Raw genomic sequence first — 17,679 nt, forward strand, 5'->3', positions numbered from 1 at the left:
TGTGTGAGCTGCCCCAGGAACACTTTTAATGAATGGCTCTGAGAACTTGAACTTGTTAGAACATCTGCTAATGAGTCCAGGGGTCGAACCAATCCAGTCCCGAGGGATAGTAGGAGATCTCCTGAGGAGAGCCCCCCACCTCCACTTTTTCCTCTTTTACCCCTTGAGTCATGAGCCCAGATGGACACAGGTGACTCTTAACTGCTTCCTCAGGTATTTTCAGGCACTGGAGAAGGTAGGGAGGAGCCTGGTAGGAAATCAAGAGACCGGACTTCTGGGCTGCCTCCACTGTTTCCCTCTGGGTCACTCTGGGCTAGTTTCCAGTTTAACTTTCTATGTCTCAGTCTCCTCCTCCAGAAAATGGGCACCTGCCCCTCAGCTCTGCTGCCCCTCAAGACTGAGCTGACCCATAGGGGATGTGAGAGGGCTTGTAAAGTACTGTTCTGTGGAGGGTCCTTTCATTTTCTTTAATAGAACCTTCCAGAGCATGTGTGTGGAGCAAAAGTCACAATCTGTGTAGGGAGCTCCGCCCCGCACCCGCCCAGGTGAGCACTCAGTACGGGCTGGATGTTACGGTCATGGTTATCCTCATTGCTGAGCCCGGCCCAGGGCCCTGGGCTCAGACCACACAGTGGGAATCACACTTTATCCCTGGCTAGAAGCGTACACATGGACGAAAGAGCCGCAGACCCTCTCTTTGTCTGTTTTCTCCTTTCTTTATGGGGTCATGTGCTAAGCAGGTGCATTACCACATGTCCGAGGCATACCTGGTCGCTGGCCGGGCGAGGGCCTCAGGAAAGGGTCACTTTATCTTTCCCATCCACCGCTCACACCAAGGCCACGTGACCTGGGACAAGTCCGTCGAGCTCTCTGAGCCTCGGCAGATGGGGGACAGCTGCAGTGCGGTCTCCTGGAGCTGTGGGTGGGGTTGAACCAGGGAATCCATGGGCAGCCACCTGGCCTGTCGCAGGGCTCCGTGCATATAGCCACGTTGAGTAGCTGTGGTGTCGCTCTGAGGCAATAAGGGAGAATTGATGGAGAGAGCGGGGACGGGAGGGGAGAGCGGGGACATGCCCCGAGCCTACAGGCTTTCACGGAAGGGCCGTGGCCACGTTCCCTTTGATGTCCCTCCCAGTTCTTGCAGGCTGGCGTAACATGCCTCCTGGTGTGCTGGGGACCCAGCAGCTCAGAGGGATGCCTATCAATCTGGAGCTCCCAGCTTGTTGGAGGGTAGCCCAGGATTTTCTGCTAGGACCGTGGCCTTCCCGGTAGCCCCGTGCCCCTGAGCGTCGGCTGGCTCTATTGGAAACCCCCCCCCTTTTTTTTTTTTTAAAGATTTGGTTTATTTGACAGACAGAGATCACAAGAAGGCAGAGATGCAGGCAGAGAGAGAGGGAGAAGCAGGCTCCCTGCTGAGCAGAGAGCCCGATGTAGGGCTCTATCCCAAGACCCTGGGATCATGACCTGAGCTGAAGGCAGAGGCTTTCACTGAGCCACCCAGGTGCCCCTGGACCCCCTCTTTTTAAGTGGAGGCCTCATGCCCAGGTGCCTATGGGCGTCTCAGGTTCTCTCCCCTCTTGCTAGGCCAGGCCCTTTCCTGGGCCCTGTCCTATGTGTGCACCACACTCCCTTCCCTTTGGGGTCCATATCCGTGTGCCCCCTAGAATCACGGCCTTCATCCTTACGTGGCAGACCTGAAGTACCTCACAGGTCCTCAGGATGAAATGTCCCATTTCAAAGGCCAAGAAAGTAAAAAGAAAAGCAAAGAGGGCATGGAAGCGTCTCGAAGCACAGAGCTTGTAGGTAGTGGGTAACGCTCCGTAAATCGCTGACTCCGCTGGGCATTGCTCCCGGCACTCTGGCTGCGTGAATGTACTTAATCCTTGTAGCAGTAACTCAGGGGTTGAAATTCTTGTCATCAGCATCAGCCCCATTTTCCAAATGAGACCGAGGTGTGGCGTTAAGTCACCCCCTCTAGGAAGCAGTGGAGGCAGGATTTGAACCCAGGCCCTCCGGCTCAGGATGCCAGCGGCATAACTCAGAGGGTCTTCTGGTTTTGGGGGTCAGGCCCAGATTTCAGCCCCCGTGTCCTAGCTCCCTGGCCACTGCTCGTTCTGCTGATCCCAACTGCTTCTGCCTCCCGGGGACTGGCCATCTTCCACATGTTGTCCCACCCTGGTGACAGTGACATCATTCCTCTCCTGTTATGGGTGAGAAAAACGGGGCTCTGAGAGGGGAGGCGGTCTGCTTGAGGTCTTTCCCACTAGCAGCGAGCGCCTGAGCCATGAAGCTTCCGGGCCTCGGTGGCTCCGGGGTTTCTGTTCGAGGCTTAGGCGCTGGACTGGAGGTCATGAGAGAATACAGAGAGGTTTAAGGCACAGCTTCTGCCTGGCTAGTGTTCAGGGCTTCCCACAGTCAGCCCTGCACAACCCTGGGTAGGGGGGGCTTTCGTGGGCAGCTGGAGGGCACCGCCGTGGGCAGCTGGCCCCAGGCCTGCTCCCTGAAGGGCCGGCCAACCCCCTTTCTGCCTGGCATGGAGCCACCACCAGTGCCCGCTGAGAGCCTGGCCATGCCGCAGTGTCCCGACGAAAATGTCTGCTGTGACTCAGTGGGGAGATGGGGTAGAGAGGGGAAGGGGGCAGGGGAGGGGAGGACACAGTTTCTGCACAGCTCCTGCCCCTGGCCTCAGAGGACATTTGCTGAGTGAAGGGGGCAAGCAAGGGGGCAGTGGAAAAAAGTGGCCTTGTGTCTGTCTGGAAATCATTCCCCAGCTCAAAAATTAACCTCCTGACATGGCATTTTCTTCTTTCTCCTCCCTCATCTCTGTGCATTTTGTCTGCAGACTTTACTCCCTGTAGTAACAGACGAGCTAACCTGAGAAGCTGGAATTTCCTTGGTGGGAGGGATTATAAGCCTTCCTGTAAGAAATGCCTAGGTTAGAAATGCTTGTTCGAAATGCCTACTCATTGGCAGGAGGAGGTCAGGGTCAAGGACTGTGGTGACCAACCCTGACACCCCCACTCTCACCCAGTGCCAGGACTAGCGGAAGCCTGGAGAGGCAGCCAGGGAGCAGAGTTGAAGCTGGGCTCACTGTCAGCGAGGGGTACTTGCCTCACCCCTGTCCAACCCTGCTCCCATCTCCTCTGCCTGGTAAAGCTCCAGGCACAACAGTCTTTCAATGAAACAAGGTAAGTCAAGTCCTTACCTCTTACTCACTATGTGACCCCAGGCAAGCCACTTTCCTTCTCTGGACAACCATTGTGTGAGGGGTTAGCATAGACTAGGGTTTCTATCGACGTTAATGCTACTGGGAACAAATAATCCTTTGTCGTGGGGCCGTCCTGTACACTGTGAGTGGTTTAGCAGCGTCCTGGCCTCTACCCACTAGACAACAGTAGTAGCCTTCCCATCATGACAACCCCAGGTATCCCCAGACAAATGTTCTCCAGGGGACAAAATCACCCCCTGTGGAGAACCACTGGATTAAATGATCTCAGGTTCATTGTAGCTTTCGTATTTTGTTTTGTTTTGTTTTGTTTTAAAGAATTAAGAACAATCTTTTTGAAGCCTAACTTCCAGAAATTGAACATGCATAAAACATAACGACAGCTCATAATTAATGGCGTATTCTCACATAACTCTCCCTGGGACACTGGTCACCGCACACGAGAAACATCACTCTGCAAGGCAAGTGCTGTGATGACGTGCCTCCTGCAGATGAGGAAACCAAGGCCAAGGCCAGCTGAATACCGGGATCACACAGCCTGGGTGTGGAAGGATTGCATTTCTAATTCAGGCCCTCCTTGTTCCAGCACCCAGGCTACTGCTCCTGTGCATGCAAACACAGGCAAGCAAAAGGCAAGATAGCCCTTTCTGATACAAAATCCCTAGGTGGAAGGCACTCGTGGTTTAAGTTGATGAGATCCAGACTTCTCTATTCCATTCACCTTTCTGAAGCAGTCTGGAAACAGCGACAGAGAGCAGCAACAGGAGAGGCACGTGCCATCTTGAGGAAAGATGCCAGACCACAACGCCTCCCCAGGGGTGTGCAGATGGCGCAGACGCTGGTGGTGGGGTTTAGACCACATGACATGAGACCAGGAGTGACACAAGCCTCTGCCATTCCTGGGCTGGGCACAGATTCTCCCAAAGTATTTTTCTACTCTCTGAGCCCTTTGGAATGCTGGCCAAGCCCAAGGCGTGAGAGTCCCCGAGACACATGTGACAATACTGAGTTCGGATGAGCTGGATGAGGAGGCTCGAAGCCCCTTGGCCCAAAGCAGGTGTTCAGGTGGCAGGCAGAAGGGCAAGGAGGGATAATGACCCACTGTATGGTTGGACTGGTTCTTGGTCTCAGCCAAAGAGATGCAAAGCTCAAAGAGACACCAAAGCACTGTGATGTTCTTGTGTCTTCACACTTAGTCTCCATACTGAGCCCACTGGTTAGAGTGGAGACATAGTGAGACAGGGTTCTAGGAAAATCAGCCGTGCTGATGCTTAGACCTCTCTGCTGCCTCAACTTCCCCTCCCGTCCCTCTCCCTGCACTGGCCTTTCACAAAGAACTCGCCTGAGAAGGAGGGCCACTGTTCTGTGGTGAGGCGCCTGCATGGGACCTGTGAAAACGCAGTATGAGAAATAAGAAGTCAGAGAACATCAACTACAAAGTAGACAAAGAATAAATATTGGAAGATCTGTGTTATCAACTAGGAGAAACTATTGGACAGACATTTCTCTGTGAAATATGAAAAAAATTCAAGAAATGATGGCCTTCCTAAAATAAATCTCAAGATGTGAAATAAAAGGGCCAAAGAAGAGACTGTGGAAAGCAGAAGGACATGAAAAAACAAAAACAAACAAACAAACAAAAAAACAGTGTTCTGGAAGCAGGTGGAAGAAACAAAGCTGCTCTATTAGAGAAGCCACATTAGAAGCAGCAAGATGGAGAAAGATAAAAAATATAATCAGAAAAAAAACATAAAATATAAAATAAAAACATAATCAGGGATGTTGTCTAGGACATGCCGTACAGGCTGACGGAGATAGAACAAAATGAGATGGGAAAGAAAGTAAGAAAGGATGAGGGGGAAATGATCAGCATGGATGGCAAAGGAGATCCAATTTCTGTATAATTGGTGTTGCTCAAGATGACATGAAGGAACAGAACAAATAGAACAGAAAACAGTACAGCTCTTCTTCCACTTCTGACAGGGTTACATCCCAACAAACCCAGGGTGAGCTGGAAATTTCGTGAGTCACCAGTGCATTTATGGCACCTAACCTACCGAACGTCACAGCTCAGCCTCACCGGCCTTAAACAGTGCTTGGGACGCTCACATTAGCCAGCAGTGGGGCGGAGTCCTCTAACGCAGTGTTGCGGTGGAAAGCAGAATGGTTGCACGGGGTCACGATGGTTGCGTGTGCACGTGTGGTTGTGGGGCTGACAGCAAGTTGTGCCCGAGGCTGCTGCCCAGTATGGAGAGAGGGCATGAGAGGGCATCACACTGAATATCTCTAGCCTGGGAAAAGATCAAAATTCAAAATTCAAAGCACGGTTTCTGCCGTGTTGCTTTTGCGCCATTCTCATGGAGAAAAATCATTAAGTCAAACCATTGAAAGTTGGGGACTCTCTCCATTCAAATCTTTAATAGCAGAAGACTTCTTTGAAACTAAAGCAGAACATATGCAGATTTTCTGTCTCCCAGAAAAAAACTTACAGAGACCCATGAACACTGATATATATATATATAGAATGGTGGCATTAATAGACTGGAGGGTTAAACAATCCGTAAGCGGATTACATATCCAAAAGCAGATATGGAGGCAAAAACTTCAGGTGAGCCATGAAGAGGAAGAAAGCAGGCTGACCTCAAATGTCTGCTCTATGACCATGAACTATCTGTAATCCTCAGAGAAGGAAAGTGCAATCCCGGAGTTGTACAGATAGATTGCTTGTATATTCAGAGAATGTCTTCGTTAAGGAAAAAATATTGTATTTGTAGTTGAAATTTGGAAAGTAGGGCATAATAATGAATAAATCGATGTGTATTCATAATCTCACTCCCGCAACAGCCTGCCTGTTAAGTGCGTGTTCCAAGCGCTCTTGAGCACACTTGTTCTAATGGGGTCCTTGGTGAGGTATCATCCCAGGGTCACTGTGTTCTTTTCCTTTTTTTTTTTTTTAAAGATATTTTAGTTATTTATTTGACAGAGAGAGAGAGACACACACAGTGGGAGAGGGAGCACAAGTATGGGGAGCGGGAGAAGGAGAAGCAGGCTTCCCGCCGAGCAGGGAGCCCAATGCGGGGGCTCGATCCCAGGACCCTGGGATCATGACCTTAGCGGAAGGCAGAGGCTTAACAACTGAGCCACCCGGATTCCCCTCATTCTCTTCTTCTCAGTTTGCAAGTGAACGGATCTCATGCTCAGAGGGTTCAGTCAGTGGCCTGCCTTCAGATTCTGAAACAGAGCCACCACACCCCGACTTCTGGGCCCTTAAGCCAAATGAGCAGTTCCATCCACCAGAACATTCTGTGATGATGAAGTGTTGTATCTGCTCTATCCAGAGAGGGTAGACACTAGTCTCAAGGAGCTACTGAGCACTTGAAATGTGGCTCTCTTGACTGAGGACCTGGAATTCCAAATTTCGTTCCATTTTAATGAATTTGCACATATATGGCCGTGTGTGACTGGGAGCTCTGTATGCGGACAGCCCAGTCCTGGAGATACCCTTGGTACTTTTTTTCTTCCCATTTCAGCATTGCTCAGCCCCCTCCATATCAAGTTCATCCCAAATCTGGCCTCTGTGTCAACCTTGATAGGACAAGCAAGAGCTTCCAACACCTGTCTCCTTGGGCAGTAGCCTCCTTTAGGCTCATCCACTCCTGGAGGTTTCAGCCGAATGGTACCAGCTTCCAGTGGCAGAGGTGAGGGCCTGGGCAGCTGCGAGAAATTTCACTGGAAGCTCTGATTCCGTCGACCCTGGGTCCTCTCAGCAAGATCCCATCTCCTGAAGTGGAGCCTCGAGACAGAAGCAAGTGGCAAAGAGGCAAATTGCTGACTCTGAGATGATCTAGAAAATGAGTCTCGGCAGGACGAGACACCTGCCCTGACCTCTAAACTCACAAGTTAAAATTCAAAGGAACAGGGCCCTGGGATCATGTGACTCCATGCTTCTACCCTAATCTGCCCACCCTAATCTGCCCTTGAGAGATCAAGGGAAGTCTCCATTTGCTGACAGGCAGACTGACCCTCCTCCACAGGGCCAGGTGGCTGGTCTGAGTTCACCCAGGAGGCAGAGGTGAGTGAGGCAGATGTGCTGGGGGTTGGGGTCAAATCGTGGGTCCCTCCCAACCCTACCCCCTGGCCCACCATTTAAATGGTAACCAGGCCTGAGTGCAGGGAGATCTCAGCTCTCATGCTCTGTGTTGTCCTCAAGACATCACTGCCCCTCTGCAGACCTCAGTTTCTATACCTGTAAAATAAGAATTTACAAATGGAGCAAAGATTTAAATAGAGCATCCCACAATCCCTAGTAATCTGTGAACAACCTGAATTAGATTCAGAATTGTGTATGTGTGAGCACTTTTCTGGACTTTTACACCAATTAAAACCATCATAACCCAATGACCATGGGTTTGGTAATGTTTGACGATGTGGGTTTTTTGCCGACTACTTTCTTAATGAGCGAATCTTTCAAAACTGTGAGATGTTCCAATAAAAGCACAGTGTCAAGATGCTTTTGAAAAATCAGAAATCAGGCATTATGGGGCTCATATTCTCATGGCAACAACTAGAAGCTGAGCAGGAGTTGCTGTTCTTAGAGGGACCAATACCCTCCCCTTGTTCGCCGCAGTCCCCACTCCTCCCTATTGCATTCCTGACTTGGAGGCCCAGTCCCAACTGTGATTTATTATCAAGCCTAGGCATTTTCCTGCTACTAAAATAATGGCACTGCCCCAAGTGCCAATCAGATGGGAGATAGCGATGTGATCTTTTTCTTCAGCCAACCCGCTTCACTCATTAAATGGTCCCCTGTACTTGAGTTTGTGCTGCCTGATTTACATCATGTATTTATTCATTCAACAAATATCCACTGAGGCCCTGGAGACAGAGGTGAACAAATAAAGACAAGGGTCGTGTTTGTATGGAGCTTATTGTCTGGTAGGGGGAAGGAAATAATAAAGCAACAAACAAGAAATACTTGAGCTATTGAGAACTGCTTGATAAAAACAAGGCCAGACAATGGAAATCAGACCACAATTGATCGCACGGTCAGATCACATGGTCAGGTCACTCCCCAAAGAGGCGACCTTTGAGATGAGAGCCAAACAGCAAGCAGGAGCCAGCTGGACCAAGATCAGGGTCGAGGGGCAGGCAGAGGGGACAGCAGGTGCAAAGGCCTGGAGGTGGGAACTGGCTCAGCCTGCTCGATCTCTGAGACCCCACCACTTAGTGTACATGGGCCCCAGTTCCTTGCCTCCAAGCCTCCCAAGAGACTTTAGATCTCTGGGGGTCAGTTCTGTTCTCAAGGCCTGGCAGGGTTGGGGGGTGAGGGGCAGTAATACTTATTAATTCCCCACCAGATGTCTGGCATCCAGCTGGCAGTTCTGGATCCATTTGGCCACAGGAAGCCCAGCCAGGGCAGGGAAGCTATTTGGGGTCACCTTGGCCTGGCTCCCATCCCTAACTAACCCAGCAAGGTAATGAAACACACTCTTGACCCACTTACTGGCAAAGCCCCCCTGCCAGCCAAGGATCAACTTCCCAATTACTGCCATTTCCCTCGGGTCACCTCCCCAGCTGACATGGGCCATACGTGGAGTTTTCCCTCCTCAAAGGACTGATGTTGACATCTTGGCAAGAACACCAAGGGAGGGAAGAGAGAGAGTGGGAGTGAGTAGAGGGAAGAGAGAGTGAAACAGAGAGAGAACAGGGGAGGGAAGGAGAGGAAGAGGGAGAGTGAGAAAACAGGCCAAGCCAAGGACTCAGAGCCTTTGAAAGTCAACCCCTTACAGCCAGAATTTATCAGTAACATCTTTCTCCCACCCCCATTATATATTGTGTCATACAAGGCACAAAAGGACTTATAGGGCATCACCCCCAAAGCAGAGACATTTGAATGTTCACAGCAGCTTTAGTCATAATTGCTCCAAACTGGAAACAATCCAAATGTCCATCAGCAGGAGGAGGCACAGACAAATGGTGGTACAGTCACAGGAGGGAATACTACTCAGCACAAACAAAGAACAAACTGTAGATATACACAACCACATGCATGAGTCTCGCAGGCATTGTCCCAAACAAAAAAGTACAAAAGTACATCTTGTATGCTTCCATTTAAGTTCAAAGACAGGCAAAACAAATTTCTAGTGATGGAAATCATAGCAATGTTTTAGAAGGGGCCTGAGATTTGACCTGGAAGGGGCAAAAGGGAACTTTCTGGGGTGATGTTCTCTTTCTTGATTGGGATGTGACATTGGTGGTATATTTGTCAAACCTCAAATCGTGTACTTATCAATGGATGCAACTGATTATATGTAAATTATAGCTCATAAAGCTAGTTTTTTGAAAGGTCATGTTTATTTTTCTCTCCTGCTGTTGCTCTAACATGTATTTAATGGGGGACATCCTTCCTCTATAACTTAGATGAAGTAGTGATAGTACCTGTCACTGAATGAGTTAATACACGAGAAACTGGTGGTTTGGGCTGTCATTGTGCCTGTATTTCTTTTGCATAGAGATGCGAGGCAGGAGAGACAAGGAAACTGGTTTTCCAGATGACTTTGCATGTCCCAGCAATGCTCAACCATTATTATTCCTTTTGATGCCCTCATCAGGATAAGCCAGTCACAGGGTTACCCTGACCTCATGAATGAATTGGGAAGTATTCCCTCTTTCTCCGTTCTCTGAAAGAGCTTGTGTAGAATATGTATTATTTATTCCTTAAATGTTTGGTAGAATTACCATTGAAGTTAGCAGGCCTTAGAGGTTCTTTTTTTGCAGGATGGTTTTTGATGATTGATTCTATTTCTTTTTTTTTTTTTTAAGATTTTATTTGTTTATTTAAGAGAGAGACAATGAGAGAGAGCATGAAAGGGAAGAAGGTCAGAGGGAGAAGCAGACTGCCCATGGAGCTGGGAGCCTGATGTGGGACTTGGTCCCAGGACTCCAGGAACATGACCTGAGCCGAAGGCAGTTGCTTAACCAACAGAGCCATCCAGGCACCCTGATTCTGTTTCTTTAATAGATACTGAAATATTCAGCTTTTCTTTCTTTTTCTGATAGTTGAATAAGTTATGTTTTCCGAGGAGTCTTTCTGTTTCCTCTAAGTCATCAAATTTATTGGTGTCAAGTTGTTTGTACAGCCTCTTTACTGTCCTTTTGAAACTGTAAGATTAGATCAGTTTACGAGGGTGGGACCCCATGATGGGAGTGTAGCCTTTGGAGAAAGCAAGCTTTCCCCATGTATCCACTGAGGAAGGACCAGGTGAGAAGGACATAGTGAGAAGATGGGATTTGTAAGCTGGGAAGAGAGCTGTCACCAGAACCCAAATCTGCTGGTACCTTGATCTTCAATTTCCCAGTTTCTGGGATTATGGGGAGTAAATGTCTGTTGTTTCAACTACTAAGCCCACGGTTTTTGGTGATAGCAGCCTAAGCTAAGACAGACCTCTATCTTCTAAACCAGGATAACTGTTGGTCTGGCAGGTAGTATATAGAAAACAAGATAGATGTGGCATATCTTCCTGAACCAGCAGCAAGATTTGGCAGAAAATAATTGTGTATTTTTAGAAGAAAGTTGCATTATGGAACATGATACACAAGCATGAGTTGAAGAATATCAAGTTTACAACAGAATGTGACCCAGATTCTTTGGGGGGGGGGGTGGGGGGATGTTTTGCATGGATGTTCTGTCCGGATGCTTGCAACAGGGTACTGGAGTGTGTATCCTAGCTCTCGAGATCTGATTATCAAGTTTTCATAAATTTTGCTAGCCAGTTGTAAACAGAGATGTTTAAAATGAAATTATACAAATGTTCAATATATTAAAACAAAGGTAATAGAGTTTACCAGTTGCTTATTATTTTATGACTATCTAGGATCTTGAGATTATCTGTATCTGCTCTATTTACTTCAGTATGTATGGAGGAAATGCTGTGCAGGGGTGTGTACTGCCCATCTCGTGCCAACTCTGTGTTCAGTGATGCCACCTGATAGCTTGAAATCAACCACGTGGAGGTATTTTCACCTAGTTGGCAAGGTTGGCAAACACTGCAAATCAGGGCTTAGCTTATTGTTTGGTTGCTTGTCTAGATTTTTTTTTTTTTTTTTGAGATAAAGGGTTGAGGAAGGGGCAGAGGGAGAAAGACAATCTTAAGCAGGCTCCACATCCAGTGCGATCCCGATGTGGGACTCCGTCTTGCAACCCTGAGATCATAACCTGAGTCAAAATCAAGAGTTGGACACTTAACCGACTGAGCCACCCAGGAGCCCCTTACTTGTTTAAATTTAAGAAAGTGATAGAAAATGTTAACAGTGCAGATTAAACATAAAATGTGTTGTGTCTACAGCAGTTACATTGTGAATAGCCCCCCAAAATGAGGGCGTATTTTTCCAGTATTTGAAAACTATCATTTGATTCAGTAAAGAAGTCGCTCACATCATTGGTGAACAAGTGAATTTCTGACATACTTTCCTTGCTTCCTTCTTGTCTTAGTCATTAATGTAAATAAAAATATAAACTGGCATTCATAGTAAAACTAAATTCATTTGTCAATGGACATGAGTGATTTCTTAGCTAAACAAAATACTCATCAAGAATTTCTACACACAGGGGCACTTGGGTGGCTCAGTCAGTTAAGAGGTTAAGCTTATCTTTGCCTTTGGCGCAGGTCACGATCCAGGGTTCCTGGGATCAAGTTCCACATCGAGCTCCCTGCTCAGCAGGGAGCCTGCTTCTCCTTCTACCCCTCCCCCTGCTTTTGCTCTCCCTCTAACAAATAAATAAAATCTTAAAAAAAAAAAAGAATTTCTACACACACACACACACACATACACAGAGCTTTCCAGTTGTTAAACATTCACCAACATACTCTGCTTGCGGGAGATTTGGTAGGCAGAGTCTGCGAGGGTCACTTGAGTTTGGGAAGAACTAGCCACAGAGGACTGTTCTATTATTGGCATGGTCAGATTTCCTGGCTAAAGGGCAGTGGCTACGTCTCACTCATTTTCCTGGTCTCAACTCCCAGCCAGGTTGTTGAGAAAACAGGATGTGTTTTTGGGCTACACAGATCTGTGTGGGTATATCCCACAGTCACCCGGCTCAGTAACTGGCAACCTCATTCTTCCCCCCTCCTGAGACCAACACTTGGAATCCCTCCTGGTTGCTCTCTCTGCCTTACACGTCCCAACAGATCCTCGGCAAAGCCATCAGGCTCTCCTTTGGAAATAGACTCCGAATTAGACCACCTCTCACTACCTCCACCACTCCTTCGGACCCTAGTCACTGGTAATCTCTGCTTAGATTGTTGCCAAAGTCATCGGTCCCCCGATCCTGCCCTTATCCCTCTGTTAAATGGATTAACTCTTCCTAGTGTCTGCATGTAGCTAATGCCTGACAGTGTAGCTGAGGGTGTGTTGTATTAGGACGGTGCTTGTTAGGATGGAATTCAGTTCAATGTCCTGCGCACACTGAGTAAAGTCAACCAAACCTACTAAAGTCAGATTCAAGGAACAGTCTGTGTCTCCTGGAACATGCAAGGTCATGGCCTTGAGAGAACATAAGAAAACAAGGTCAGGACAGTAAGTATTTTATTCTAACAGTGACCATATGATTAATAATAAGATGTTATTGATGATGGATCCAATGAAACACCGTTGTATCAGAAATGAAGGCATCATCATCGCTGTACTCTTGTTTCTAGAACATTTCCATCATCCCAAAACGTTCCCTTGAACTCCTTTGCAGCTCCTCTTCCCCAACACACACACCTCCTGCTCGAGCCCTGGAAAACACTGAGCTGTTCTGTTCTGGATCTTTACATTGCATTGTCAATGTATCATAGGTTCTGGTATTCTGCTGGTGACAGCTGGGTGGGGTTCGATGAAGAGCGATGGTTCTGGAGGCAGATTGACTTGTTCTGCACAGTCATTGTCTTTCTAGTGACCTCCTTGCATCTCAGCTGACTACTCCCTAAAATGGGGACACTCACTCCTCTGGGATTTTGTGAGGATTACACAGTTCCCGGTATTTAATAGCCCCATACATACCACTTTTTATCATTAGTGTCTACACAGCGTGCGCTCTGTGTTGAACATTGTGTTAAGTGCTGCATACGGATGTGGCAGCCGCTGCTGGTGGTCTCCCCGTGTCTCCATTGGCACTCATCATCCTACACCTGCCAGTAGTCTCCTGCAGAACCTCAGATGCTCAGCACCAGGATGTTGGCTCACTGTACTCGGGGCAGGCCAGAAGTTCAGAGGGGGGGTTAATGCTCCCAGGAGCAGCCTTCAGCCAGTAATGGCCAAGAGTTGGCAGGTAAAAAGCTAGCTTCCTTGTTTCCCAGGAGATCAATTCTAGAGTCCCCCATCAGGATTGAGCCCCAACTGCCCACAAGGATAAACTCATGAATACACTGTCTGTATTGGCTTCCTTCTGTTTTCCTTCTCAGCTGCCCTTCCAGAACTTTCTGCAATCCTCTATCAAGTAAACTATTTTCCATCTCGTGCTCATCGCAGGGTCTACTTGTAAACCAAGGGCACATTTCATGTAGTCCTCAAACAGTCCTATAAAATGGTCAGTGTCGCTTCGCCATTGCAGAGTCGAGCAAAATGCGGGTCAGACAGGTGAATGTCATCTCAAGGTCAAAGCTTTGGGCACTCACCCTTTCCCCAGCTTCCTTGTGGAACATGCCTTGAAGAGCGCTGCCCCAGGATCTCTTCTCCCACTGTCACCCAGAGCTCCACTGACCCTTCTGAGCTGCATCTCCCCCCCTCTCCTCCCACAGGAAGGCCGCTGCCTATTTGTCATCCTGCTAATGGCCATATATTGGTGCACTGAGGCCCTGCCTCTCTCGGTGACAGCCCTGCTGCCCATCATCCTCTTTCCCTTCTTCGGCATCCTGCCCTCCAACAAGGTCTGCCCCCAGTACTTCCTGGACACCAACTTCCTCTTCCTCAGCGGGCTGATCATGGCCAGCGCCATTGAGGAGTGGAACCTGCACCGAAGGATCGCCCTCAAGGTCCTCATGCTCGTTGGGGTCCAGCCAGCCAGGTAAGGCCAGGTCATGGGTCCAGCCCAAAGGTGAGGAGACAGAGGGGATGCATCTCTTGGAGCCCAAACTCACTCTTCCTTGTCCTGTCCCCCAGGCCCACAAGCTCATCATGTCCCTCCTTCCATTTACTCATGCTTTCCCTGGATATGTTGTGAGCCCCTTCTGTGTGCCAGACACAGTGCCAGCCTCTTGGGCAGTTATCAAAAGTGCGTAAGAATCACCTGGGGAGCCAGGTACAATTCTTATCCCAGGCCTAGTCCCCAGGAACTAGTGTCCAGTAGTTCTAGAGAGGGCCACTTCGCACGGTGACTCAGACTGCTGGGGCCAAACCCCACCTTTCCTGCTGGGAGAAATGACTTAACTTCTCTCTCTTTGCCTATAAAATGAAGCTGTTATAGCTTGGACCTGTAAAGTGCGAGAAATCCTGGACATTATTATTCTAGTTTGCTATTTAATATCCCAGGCCGGTGGGGAGTGGGTGGCAAGATGGCCCTGAAGAGATAGGGAGGCTGGGGCCATTCCTGCAGGGCCTCGGGCTCCCTGAGGATTTGAACTTTCATTCTAAGAGGATTAAGTGGCCTTTAAAATAGGGTTTCACAGGGACGCCTGGGTGGCTCAGTTGGTTGGACGACTGCCTTCGGCTCAGGTCATGATCCCGGAGTCCTGGGATCAGGTCCCGCATTGGGCTCCCAGCTCCATGCGGAGTCTGCTTCTCCCTCTGATCTTCTCCTTGCTCATGCTCTCTCTCACTGTCTCTCTCTTAAGTAAATAAAATCTTTAAAAAAAAAATAGGGTTTCACTGTTCTTTACATCTCTTTTTTTTTTCTTTGCCATTTGTTGCCATCAAGGACTTGGGGTGGAGGGCAAGGGAGAGAAAATTTCAGGGTTGGGGTATCTTTGGACTATTTTACCTTGGGTACCTGTGGCCAGTTCACTTAAATGTGTGGGATCTGTTTCCTTAGACCTGAAATAAGACCGGTGAGTGAATCTGGTCTCCGCTAGGTCACTGGCTTATCCTCTCTGGGCCTTAACTTTTTGTCTGTGAAACCAGTGGGCTGGATTCCCCAGGGGTGGCAAAGTGGGACCAGAGGACCTTCTGGGCCCCCGTTCTGGATGCACCTCTAACTCCCTCTGTTCCCAGGCTCATTCTGGGGATGATGGTGACCACCTCCTTCTTGTCCATGTGGCTGAGCAACACAGCTTCCACTGCCATGATGCTGCCCATTGCCAGCGCCATCCTGAAAAGCCTCTTCAGCCAGAATGAGGCTGAGAAGGACCTCAACTGGCAGAGTGACGAGAGCTCAGGTAATTCTATGCAAAGGGACTGGGGCAGCCCCACCAATGTGGAGCAGTGGGAGCAGGACGTCCAAAGGATTCAGAAGAGGTGAAGGGAATACATATTAGCATCTCCCATGTGCCTAGTGCTTAAATAATAATAACTGAGAATTAGTTAAGTCAAATCTTGATACCTTGGTTTTTAAAAGATTTGCGTTTATTGAGTGTTGACTATGTACTGAGTGATGAGTTCAACACTTTGCCTGCATTATCTCTTTGACCTCTCAGAACAGCCTTATGAAGTAGATATTATACTTTCACTGGGTTTTAGAGCATTTGAAGAGATGTTCAATGTCACTAATACCAGAGAAAGGCAAATTGAAACGAGATTTACTTCAGTGAGCTTGGCAAAGATAAGAAAACTGGACAATGCCATATGTCGGCAGGCGTGGGGCCACGGGAACCCTTATGTTCTGCCAGAGAGCAATGTACTGGGTCAGCCTTTCTTAAGGGAAATCTGCAAATATTTAATCAAATTAAATGTATGCATGCCCTAAAAAAAATAAATGTACACATCCACTGTAATTTGGCAGTTTGGCTCCTGGATACAAATGCCAAAGGCATTCTGACAGAGGTCCATGAGGGGATGGATGTGAAAGTGTTCACATATATTCTCTGTGGTGTGGTAAGTAGCTGCATGAGAGCCACCACCAGCCAAGGGGAAGGTCAAGTGTGCACTGTTGAGCACCGTGCTGCTTTAGGAGCAAAGAATTAGAGGAACATAGTTCTAGAAATGGGTCTCACAAAACATAGTCATGATTGGGGGAAAAAATCCAGAGTGAGATCTAGAAGACAATATCATGATGTGAACTCAAAATTCACGCAAGTGACCATTTTGCAAGAACGTAAGCCAACGAAAATCTACAGATTAAACGCATGAGTGTGGTTGCTCTGTGAAGGATGGGAGTGGGAATGGGCACCAAAGGGACTAAAGAAAGAAAGAAAGAAAACAAAAGAGGGGCCTCGTACAAGTACAACGACAATGTGCGATCGGCTGAAGGATTTGCTTCTCCCGAGCCTCGGAAACTGTTCTAAACCAAACAAAATACAACTAACGTGCTTGGATGACTAAGCAAGGGCTCAGAGAGGGGAAGTGACTTCCCCAAGTCACACAGCAGACGAATGGCTGAGCCCAACTTTGCAGCATGCTCTCGTACCCATGGAACTGGCTGCGTCCATGGAAATGTAGACAAAAGAAGGAGGGTCTGTCTGCAGGTGGCTTGAAAAGTAAGGGTTCGTTTTCCTCAAACATCAAGAAGGCAGAGAAAGGCATTCCAGGATTGATTCAGAGGCAAGAAGATATCAGGACTTTTCACTGGCATCTCTGTGATTCCCCAACTTTCCCTTGTGGTGGCAGAGCAGAGGCCGCCACATTCTGTCTGCTTTAAAACGTCTTTTTATTTATATAAATGCATTTACGTATGTAGGTTTGAGAAAGAGTGAGTGTTCACACATGTGAACCGGAGGAGGGACAGAGAGAGAGGGAGGCAGAGTGTCAAGCAGGCTCTACCTCAACACGGAGCCCAAGTGGGACTCGATCTCATGACCCTGAGGATCACCACTTGAGCCAAAACCAAGAGTAGGAGACTTAACTGACTGAGCCACCCAGGCACCCCTATTTACATAAATGTATTTTAAAAGGAAGCTTTCGGTTGGTTCCTATGTGGGCAGAAATCTCTAGTTTATTCCCAATATTGAGTCTTTCTTTGTCCTTTTAGTAACAGAACCCCCACATGGGCGCATGGCTTTGGCAAGGAAAAGCTGAATTTCCCTGCTTCCCTTGCAATTAGATGTGGTCCTGTGACGAGGTGTGGTCAGTGGTATATGAGTAGGAGTCGGACTGGTGTGTGCCGCTTCCGGGTCCTGCCCTTCCTGCTGCCCTCTAGGTGGGAGCCAGAGATGCTACCTTGGAAGCCACATGTTGAGGGATAGATGGCAGATCTGCCCCCAGGAGCTCTGGATCATTTATCCCAAATAACACAACAAACATGCTTTATGAAACCACGGGCTTTGAATGCGAGTTCTGCTTTTTTGAATATGTGTTAAAATGAGCATATATGTTTAAAAAAT

The 17,679-nt window shown here is 48.1% G+C and overlaps 1 protein-coding gene across 4 annotated transcripts in view; it reads left to right on the forward strand.

Annotated features, from left to right (window-relative positions):
* SLC13A3 (solute carrier family 13 member 3) overlaps positions 1-17,679 on the forward strand; it is a 69,905-nt gene that overhangs the window by 12,456 nt on the left and 39,770 nt on the right. For 3 of the 4 annotated variants that reach the window (XM_059132955.1, XM_059132956.1, XM_059132958.1), the window contains exons 2-3: positions 14,008-14,273; positions 15,416-15,579. In XM_059132955.1, the coding sequence (XP_058988938.1) occupies positions 14,008-14,273; positions 15,416-15,579 (430 nt within the window). Of the gene's footprint in view, positions 1-3,031; positions 3,189-14,007; positions 14,274-15,415; positions 15,580-17,679 lie in introns of all 4 variants that reach the window. The other variant, XM_059132957.1, reaches the window with a different exon arrangement.

This window comes from Mustela lutreola, chromosome 9 (genome assembly GCF_030435805.1).
Source record: "Mustela lutreola isolate mMusLut2 chromosome 9, mMusLut2.pri, whole genome shotgun sequence".
Taxonomy (NCBI): Eukaryota; Metazoa; Chordata; class Mammalia; order Carnivora; family Mustelidae; genus Mustela; species Mustela lutreola.